The sequence below is a fragment of the Amblyomma maculatum genome, chromosome 9, assembly GCF_055883805.1.
Source record: "Amblyomma maculatum isolate TAMU_Amacu chromosome 9, ASM5588380v1, whole genome shotgun sequence".
Taxonomy (NCBI): domain Eukaryota; kingdom Metazoa; phylum Arthropoda; class Arachnida; order Ixodida; family Ixodidae; genus Amblyomma; species Amblyomma maculatum.
In genome coordinates this window covers 6,711,383-6,721,669 of record NC_139352.1, presented here as the reverse complement: position 1 = coordinate 6,721,669, position 10,287 = coordinate 6,711,383, and the positions used below count along the sequence as shown (strand labels likewise).

At 51.1% G+C, this 10,287-nt stretch overlaps 1 protein-coding gene across 1 annotated transcript; it reads left to right on the top strand.

The window, feature by feature from the left end:
- Positions 1 to 1,799: 1,799 nt before the first annotated feature.
- On the top strand, positions 1,800 to 5,985 carry LOC146178179 (uncharacterized; the record flags this gene model as incomplete). The annotated part of the gene is made up of 3 exons (XM_084579644.1): positions 1,800 to 1,859; positions 2,307 to 2,385; positions 5,981 to 5,985. Coding segments are annotated over 3 exons (144 nt in total), but the record flags the coding sequence as incomplete, so codon positions are not given.
- Between the last annotated feature and the right edge of the window lie 4,302 nt (positions 5,986 to 10,287).

Here is a 10,287-nt window from a genome sequence, read left to right as displayed (position 1 = left end):
GTACGTCAGGAAAAGACATTTAGCGGCTCTACTACGGCTCCTCTTTCTCTTTTTACTTTAACTTCCACCTTTACTCCCTTCCCCTACAGCGCGATTCAGGCGTCCACAGAAGCAAGTGTGACAGATACTGCGCCTTCCCCTCCCTGTGAACCAATTATTATTATTATTATTATTATTATTATTATTATTATTATTATTATTATTATTATTATTATTATTATTATTATTATTATTATTATTATTATTATTATTATTATTATTATTATTAATGACAGCGCATAGCACGCGTTGGAGGCAAGGAATGGGGATGGAACGTCGTAGCAATCAGTGCACAGGAGGCAAAGCCACGATGGCAATTCTCTTTGCTCGCTTAATGACCATTCTGTTATCTTCCTGAAGGAATGCAAACTCTGGAGCTCCTATCCATGCTATAAGCACTAGGAACACTTTCACGTAAGAGTAATGAAGCAGGCAGTCTAATTACTAGTAACTCCTCATAACTCAGTCTGCCGAAGTTGTTTGCATTTCGCAGCGTTTTCCCCGTGGTTAGGCTGCAAATGACATGTGTGGCCGTATATATCCACAGCTTAAGTTCCTGTAACGTGCATCCGTGAATCAAAGCTGCATTATAATAGTTCGTAGCATGCAGCGACAAACGAAAATCCCGGATCCTCGCGGCAAGACCTCAGCAACGGCGTAGACGGGATTAGTGTAAATCGCTCAGTGTGTTAACGTAAAAACGTCCCTTGAGAGAGGCACTCCGGAATTTTGTTTATAAATCGAACGATGGCGCGCAGTAAATTGCGCCATATCAGATGCACTGCAGGACCAAGACAAGTCATGTGAATTTGATAGGAAACCTTACAGGGAAAAAAAAAATGAAGTCACTACAGGTATACGCCTTAAAACATGCCTGATATGCGACGCGTACAAAATCTGTTGTTGTAGGAATCGCGGACAAGAGTTTAACACTTCCCTTTGTGGAAAAAGGTGCACCGGCAGCGCTATATTGTTGCGTGGAAACAATATCTTGTTTGTTCCCTTCGGTTGCATATCTCTATATATATTGCATCATCATCATCATCATCATCATCATCATCATCATCATCATCATCAGCATCAGCATCATCATCATCATCATCATCATCATCATCATCATCATCATCATCAGCAGCAGCAGCAGCAGCAGCAGCAGCAGCAGCAGCAGCAGCAGCAGCAGCAGCAGCAGCAGCAGCAGCAGCAGCAGCAGCAGCAGCAGCAGCAGCAGCAGCAGCAGCAGCAGCAGCAGCAGCAGCAGCAGCAGCAGCAGCAGCAGCAGCAGCAGCAGCAGCAGCAGCAGCAGCAGCAGCAGCAGCAGCAGCAGCAGCAGCAGCAGCAGCAGCAGCAGCAGCAGCAGCAGCAGCAGCAGCAGCAGCAGCAGCAGCAGCAGCAGCAGCAGCAGCAGCAGCAGCAGCAGCAGCAGCAGCAGCAGCAGCAGCAGCAGCAGCAGCAGCAGCAGCAGCAGCAGCAGCAGCAGCAGCAGCAGCAGCAGCAGCAGCAGCAGCAGCAGCAGCAGCAGCAGCAGCAGCAGCAGCAGCAGCAGCAGCAGCAGCAGCAGCAGCAGCAGCAGCAGCAGCAGCAGCAGCAGCAGCAGCAGCAGCAGCAGCAGCAGCAGCAGCAGCAGCAGCAGCAGCAGCAGCAGCAGCAGCAGCAGCAGCAGCAGCAGCAGCAGCAGCAGCAGCAGCAGCAGCAGCAGCAGCAGCAGCAGCAGCAGCAGCAGCAGCAGCAGCAGCAGCAGCAGCAGCAGCAGCAGCAGCAGCAGCAGCAGCAGCAGCAGCAGCAGCAGCAGCAGCAGCAGCAGCAGCAGCAGCAGCAGCAGCAGCAGCAGCAGCAGCAGCAGCAGCAGCAGCAGCAGCAGCAGCAGCAGCAGCAGCAGCAGCAGCAGCAGCAGCAGCAGCAGCAGCAGCAGCAGCAGCAGCAGCAGCAGCAGCAGCAGCAGCAGCAGCAGCAGCAGCAGCAGCAGCAGCAGCAGCAGCAGCAGCAGCAGCAGCAGCAGCAGCAGCAGCAGCAGCAGCAGCAGCAGCAGCAGCAGCAGCAGCAGCAGCAGCAGCAGCAGCAGCAGCAGCAGCAGCAGCAGCAGCAGCAGCAGCAGCAGCAGCAGCAGCAGCAGCAGCAGCAGCAGCAGCAGCAGCAGCAGCAGCAGCAGCAGCAGCAGCAGCAGCAGCAGCAGCAGCAGCAGCAGCAGCAGCAGCAGCAGCAGCAGCAGCAGCAGCAGCAGCAGCAGCAGCAGCAGCAGCAGCAGCAGCAGCAGCAGCAGCAGCAGCAGCAGCAGCAGCAGCAGCAGCAGCAGCAGCAGCAGCAGCAGCAGCAGCAGCAGCAGCAGCAGCAGCAGCAGCAGCAGCAGCAGCAGCAGCAGCAGCAGCAGCAGCAGCAGCAGCAGCAGCAGCAGCAGCAGCAGCAGCAGCAGCAGCAGCAGCAGCAGCAGCAGCAGCAGCAGCAGCAGCAGCAGCAGCAGCAGCAGCAGCAGCAGCAGCAGCAGCAGCAGCAGCAGCAGCAGCAGCAGCAGCAGCAGCAGCAGCAGCAGCAGCAGCAGCAGCAGCAGCAGCAGCAGCAGCAGCAGCAGCAGCAGCAGCAGCAGCAGCAGCAGCAGCAGCAGCAGCAGCAGCAGCAGCAGCAGCAGCAGCAGCAGCAGCAGCAGCAGCAGCAGCAGCAGCAGCAGCAGCAGCAGCAGCAGCAGCAGCAGCAGCAGCAGCAGCAGCAGCAGCAGCAGCAGCAGCAGCAGCAGCAGCAGCAGCAGCAGCAGCAGCAGCAGCAGCAGCAGCAGCAGCAGCAGCAGCAGCAGCAGCAGCAGCAGCAGCAGCAGCAGCAGCAGCAGCAGCAGCAGCAGCAGCAGCAGCAGCAGCAGCAGCAGCAGCAGCAGCAGCAGCAGCAGCAGCAGCAGCAGCAGCAGCAGCAGCAGCAGCAGCAGCAGCAGCAGCAGCAGCAGCAGCAGCAGCAGCAGCAGCAGCAGCAGCAGCAGCAGCAGCAGCAGCAGCAGCAGCAGCAGCAGCAGCAGCAGCAGCAGCAGCAGCAGCAGCAGCAGCAGCAGCAGCAGCAGCAGCAGCAGCAGCAGCAGCAGCAGCAGCAGCAGCAGCAGCAGCAGCAGCAGCAGCAGCAGCAGCAGCAGCAGCAGCAGCAGCAGCAGCAGCAGCAGCAGCAGCAGCAGCAGCAGCAGCAGCAGCAGCAGCAGCAGCAGCAGCAGCAGCAGCAGCAGCAGCAGCAGCAGCAGCAGCAGCAGCAGCAGCAGCAGCAGCAGCAGCAGCAGCAGCAGCAGCAGCAGCAGCAGCAGCAGCAGCAGCAGCAGCAGCAGCAGCAGCAGCAGCAGCAGCAGCAGCAGCAGCAGCAGCAGCAGCAGCAGCAGCAGCAGCAGCAGCAGCAGCAGCAGCAGCAGCAGCAGCAGCGCAGCAGCGGCAGCAGCAGCAGCGGCAGCGGCAGCGGCAGCGGCGGCAGCGGCAGCGGCAGCGGCAGCGGCAGTGGCAGTGACTATACTCACTGCAGGGCCAAGACCTCTCCCATATTCCTCCAATTAATTCGGTCCTGTGCTAGCAGCATCCCCTTGACCCCTGCGAACTTCTGAACCTCATCCGCCCACCTATCTGCTGTCCCCTGCTACGCTTTCCTTCCCTTGAAATCCAGTTTGTTAACCTAAGTGACCATCGGTTACCCTCTCTTCGCACTACATGTCCTGCCCATGCCCATTTCTTCTTATTGATTTCCACTATATAATGTCAGTGAATTGAGTTATTTCTCTGACCCACTCTGCACGTTTCCTATCTCTTAACGCTACCCCTGCCATTCTTCTTTCTATAGCCCTCTGCGTTGTCCTCAAGTAGAACCCTTTTTGTTAGCCTCCACGTTTCAGCCCCATGGGTAAGTACAGGTAAGATGCAACTGTTGTATACTTTCCTCTTGAGCGATACCGGTAAGCTGTTAGTCATAATCTGCGAGTGCTTGCCAAATGCTCTCCATCCCAGTCTTATTCACTTTCCCTTTCATGGTCCGGATCTGCGGTTGCTATCTGTCCTAAGTAGTCATATTCGCCTACTACTTCCAGTGCTTCGCTACCTGACGTAAACTGCTCCAAAAAGCTTCACTGGGGAAAATAACGTTCATTCGACCTTCTTTCTGTCATGCATGTTTTGACAGCGAGCACACTTAAACTGTGTACTTCCTGTCTTTCCTCGTCGGAATAGTTGAGTTCGGCACGGTTTTTCTATGTGAAATTTTTCAATAAGTGGTAGTGGATTGAGGAGGAGGGACTACACCTCCTTGGAAGTAGTGGTCGCTTTTTACCAGTGCTCTTTATTTAGCATGAACGGCATTTATCCGAGTTACACATCAAGTTGTAACGTACGGCGGGCGATGCGATAAGAGGAATCTAAAATGAAGAATGGGCATGTAGCTATAAGCAGTATGCAGTCCAGTTTTGGTGTACAAAATGCTTCATTTGGAAAATGCTCGAAGCTTTTCCTGATCTGGCAAGCTGTTATTGTTTAAAGTAAAATATATAGACTAAGTTAACCATCGCTTGGAAAGAACATAATGTTATCGCTGTATTGTGCAAACGAGGGCATGCGGCGAAGCCGTCTGTTAACCTCATTCGCTTTTCATCTGTGGCAAACTACAAAGCAGATAGTTGTTGCACGGGTGTTGTGTACGTTCCCGTGGTTTTGAATGCACGACGGTTCGGCTAGAAGACGACGCTCTTGCGACGTTGTGCCAAATCTGGCAACAACAGCTCGCCTTTTCTCGCGCGCTTCCGCGGCAATTGCTCTACTTTCTGGGCTCCAGCTACACAGGATAACTTGGAGAGAGGCAGCCAGAGTAACAGAGAACTCTGTGCCGTGGCTTCGCAACAGATGGCGCCTCTAGTACTGCACTGCGCACTAAAGCGCGACATCGCGCCCCCAGCTGTCGTGTAAGCGTGCCCGCGCGCGCGCGTGCGCGCGTGCGTGCGTGCGTGCGTGCGTGTGTGTGTGTGTGCGTGCGTGCGTGCGTGCGTGTGTGTGTGTGTGTGTGTGTGTGTGTGTGTGTGTGCGTGTGTGTGTGTGTGCGTGCGTGCGTGCGTGCGCGCGTGTGTGTGTGTGTGTGTGTGTGTGTGTGTGTGTGTGTGTGTGTGTGTGTGTGTGTGTGTGTGTGTGTGTGTGTGTGTGTGTGTGTGTGTGTGTGTGTGTGTGTGTGTGTGTGTGTGTGTGTGTGTGTGATGCTCATATGTGCAAATTTAATTTTACTTGCACAATGGTTACTCTGCTCTGTTGCGCAGAGTTAGTATTTAAATGCAGATATATAAGTAAACCTGTAAAACGCAAAGCAGAATAAAACATGATCGATGTTCACGATCGCCGAAACATTTGGACTTTTAACAATTAACTTGCACTTTCCAACCGTATTCTCCCCAGGCGAGGCGTTGAAAAAGTCTATTCGGAGTTCGACAGGCTTGACGTCTTACTTTTTTAGCCGTTTGCGTTAGTGGACTTTGTGACGTCAATGCTCGATTCTCACAGGTGTTTGCGAAGGCTGGATTGCCTAATCGATAGTTTCCATCCTTTCCGCTCGCAATTACTGCGAAAGTAATAATAAATAATAATAAATTTATGTTCATAAAGCTTTTCATTACCCCTGTCAGAGCGCATAGAAAATAAAAGTTAAAATAAATTACTAGTCCATTAAGAGAAGCCTACACTAGTACGCCCGTAAAACTCTATGTCATAGTTGCGAATTGGTTACGATCGCGTCCGTATGTAGAGGGTGCACCCAAATTGCACTATAGGCGTTATACCAGGTCCCGCAGCCGAACATCTGAAAATTGGTCCGGTAAGCGAGGTTTGCCCCTTCCGCCTTCATACTGCTTTCATACTCTTCACCTTCTCAATTTGCCTAATTCTACCATTCACGCTGATCCTTCAACCTCTTTAGTATTCATTCTGCTGACTCTGTTTTGGTCTTCATTAATGCTTTTCAGCATGAAGATCTGCCTGTGTGTGTACCCTCCGCGCCATGCGCTTCCCTGTCTACTCTTCACACACCCCTCTGGCACGGTGTTCTTCTTACTCGCCTCTGTGTCCTCAATTCCTTTCACTGTGCCTGGTTATGCATTGCATTGGGCACCGTTGCTACTGCCATCGAATCCTTCACGTTGCTCTCTCTGCATTTACACACCCTTCAAGCTATTTCTGCGTTTGTACCCATCACATGACGCACTTCGTTAACTAAACTGTTCATTTGTATTCACTCTCCGTGCGGTTAATGTGCACTCTGCCTTCGCACCCTTCAGTTTTCTCGCTCAGAGTTTGTACTCTTTATGCTGTTCGCTCTACCATATATAAGTAGCTATAGTGTCCTTCATTCATTTCACTGTGCCGTTGTGCGCACCCTCCACCGTTGTGCGTACCCTCCACCGTTTGCGCACCCTCCACCGTTGTGCGTACCCTCCACTGTTCACTCTGCTTATTTCTCCCCCTTCACGCCACTAGCTTCCACTTTGTGCCCTTCATTTACGTAATCGTGCCGTTCACTCTGACTTCGCACCTGCCACGCTATTCAACTGCATTTGTACCCTCCACATCAATAACTAAGATTTTGCACCCTTCACGGAGTGTCCGGTTACAAAATAGGCAGGAATAGGTAGAACCGGACGCCGGAAATAATATTCGTCTCTCTATTTACGGGCCCCATCACCTGATGCATTGGTTGTTTGCAGGGTATCGACGCAGAAAAAAAATTATATCGACATTTCTAAATTTCATTGTGCAGTTTTCTCGTTTCTGCAGACTGCTTCTGCAGCGCAGTGCATATGCGAGTAAACAGGCTTCTTATTGTTGGAAATAAAATGATCGAGCTGATGAAGATATCGAGCAACTATTGCTGTAGTTGTGTAAGCGGCAACAGGATATATGCTGACGCCCTTTTGTGCTGTAACACATGTATGCAATGCACTCTTCCGTATGCATATATCTCTTCACGTAAACATTCCAGACTGTTTCCAAGGTGCTGAAAAATTGTTATCAGTAAATATGTCATTGTTTTGTGCTTCCGTGGACGTGGCAGGAGGCACCAAGAAGCTGTGTGCATAGTGTGTCATGAACTGCTGCATATCCTACCTTTGGGACAATCACCACCGTCCCGAAAATCGTCAGGGTGTTCAGTTTTTGTCGATTATTATTGCCTACTATTACTTTTTCTTTCAACCCAAACTGTGGCGCTTTGCACTGGTAAATACAATATTTCTCACGCTCAAGACGTACATTTGTTTTGTCAGACCACCTCTTTTCATTCCCCACATTGCGCATGCTTCGGTGGCTCACGCTGTGGTTCAGCTGCTTATGCGATGTGATTTTTGTGTACAGTTGCAATGGTCGACTGCCGTCTGGCCCTTTCTGACCTTTCCACCGCCTACCGTTGCTTAATAATCATGGGTTGCTCGATTTGCGCCAAGCAATTTTCTTCCTGTTCGTATTTCGCAGGGCTCGCTCATTCCACGCAAATTGGGAATTTTGTTGAGGTAAAGCCATCACAGGGGTCTTCCTTCTCAAATGTCACCAAGTTCAAACCAGAGTTTTCGCGTGTTTAAAATTTTGAACAGTTTACTTTCACCGCTCTGCTCCCGAGTCCCGATTGTACACTTAAATTTGTTCTCCTATTTTCCAAACCACAGTGAACTGTGGAAGCGCACTGTCCGTGTCCGAAGGGCTAAGGCCAGCGTTCCACTTTATCTCTGTTTTGTGTTGGCTGAGACTACAGACACTCGGTTCAGCAGCTATACAGCAGCGCACGAACAGCTGTGCGATATGCAAGCCTTACCCTTTGTCGGTGGGCTTTGCACGCTTTCATCCTATCCACCGTCTCGCGTCGCTTAAATTGCCTGCGCATCGGAGGCAGTCCTATTTTTCCGCTGCGCAGCGGCCAGCTTTTGAGGCGTCAATTCACACATTTTTGCGTGGCCTCCAACGCCGACTGGTTGTTACGGGTCGATGGAGGCTTCCTAAACAAACAAAATAAGCATATGCGCTTTGCATATCTTGCTCTCGTCTAGAGACAGGCATAAGAGGTTGAGAGTTCGCCAGACGCAAGCTCGAGAAAGGCAAGTGAGAACAGGGGACTAAGACATGAACCGAAAGACTGAGCGCGCGCTAAAACAGTGTATATGCAGATATATACCATCATACACAGCCTGCACTGAGCCCTTGTACCGTTTAAAGTGCACACGCTATCAAACATCTTGCACACAAAGCTGCTTGGCTGCCCTAACCTTGTCGTCTTCTCGGGAAAATTGCTTTGCATTGCGGCATCAGTGCGTGATAGAAAAGGGAAAGTGAAAGCTGAGGAAATGTTGCTAAAGCCGTCCGATTCCCGTATTCTCCTTTCCCTCTTCTCCATACTAGTATTCGAGGGATCAATAAAGTGAAGCACGCCAAACAATTTCGGTCCTGTTACACTAGCTGTTGTAGCTATAATTAATTGAATCTCTCGTGAACATTTTATTAAGCGAGTTTTTCCATCAGTTTTATCACCCCAAGACAAGCGATCACACGTGTGCGAAGTTGACCCAGAGTGGCGGGGAGCCGGAGCTCCTCACTCAGAAGCAAAACGCCGACAGGCTCCGCACTTCACGGCCGCTCTCTTCTTGCGGCTCTTTCTATATTCCTCTCACAACAATGAAGAAGCGTGACTGCCTATATAGTGGCCCTCGGATCGGCCGGATCGTCGCGCGAGCGCGGCGCCCGACTCCCAAGAAGGCGGCGCCGTCGCGTCGAGCAGCTTGCAGGGCCCGACAGGTGCGAACGCCGCCGTACTGGCGCCCGCGCCGGCTGCCGGCTCCTCCGAGAAGAAGGCGGGCTCTCCCAGCTCGTTCTGCTGCTGTTGCCGCCTCTGCAGCGCCCAGCTTCGTTAAAATTTCCTTCTCCTCACCTTTTTTCTCCAATGGCAAGTTTACGAGGTTGCCGCTGTAGGTTCTGGCGTTCTCGTAAAGACATCACAAGATGCAATTAATGTCTTTATAATTATGTTCAGAATCGTGCTTGATCGTCTGCACTTACCTCCGGAGCTGACGTTATCGTGCTTAGGATGACGAACTTTCTGCACTTTGTCTGTCTTGCTGACATTCGGTGGCTAAAAGCGGATTAGGCCAAACCACACATCCTTCACGATAAGACAAAAATGATTGAAAATGTCACAGGGTTTAGTAGGTTTAGTTCTGTGCAACCAGTACTACAACTACGGGTGCTTCGAAAGACCAGTTATTAATACATCACAAACCTATTGCATTAGAACGTCGCATACTCAGTCTCATGATGTCGAGAGGACTTTGTCTCGTTGCTCTCGGTTTCGTATAAGGAATGCTCGCGAAAAGCGGATAAGGGTCCTTGTTACATCTGTCCGATACTCCGTTCCCTTCTTAGTTCCGACCTGTGCTCTCCCAAGAACCTTACTCCCTATGAAAATCTAGGACATTGTCTTTTCTCCGCTCCTGTTGCGTTCTGTACAGCCTTCGACCACTTTCGCTTAATGATCAGGTACCCTTGACCAACTGCAGAGAAAATGTCAACTGAGCTCTTGAGTCATTTCTTCAACGCAAATATTTCTAATTCATATCTCCCCTTTAAACGAAATATATTTGGATCAACAGGCACGGCTTGGTTATCACACGCAGGACGGCCGTGCTGGTTCAAATGGTGCGGCCCACGCGTCGCGGCTACGGATCATTCTTGAGAACTACACGCTTTGGCCATTCGCTACCGATTTCTCTTTCTCCAGTTTTCCCTTCTGCGCCTATCAAACTTTCAGAAATTGCCAACGTCGCAGGTCGAAGTAAATCAAACCGACAGGAACGTGACAGTCAAGCGATTCATGTATTAACTGTGTTATTTACTATTGTTAAACATGCGATGTGCATTTGTTCGAAGTTACATGATTACAAGTTACAAATTACATGGTAATTGAAAAAAAAAATGTATGAAAGAAAAAAAGGGCAAAAGAAGGCGGGAATGAAGGGGAGGGGGTATACAGCGCTCAGGAAATAATTTCCTGGGGTGTTCTGATACAGACCCCCCCCCCCCCCCCCCCCCCCCCCCCCCCTTCGCTGGCTGAATCTCTGCTTAACGGCTTAACGCATCAACCAGCGCCGCGAGATTATTGGCATTTGCCGCCGCCAAAATGTGTGTGTGGGGACGATGAAGGCTTCAGACTTAGGACAGTAGTGCGGACGGCTGGATTCGCCCTCTGCCCTGCTGTTAATTGCCCGCATCAACGATGTATAGAACAGTCCGAAAT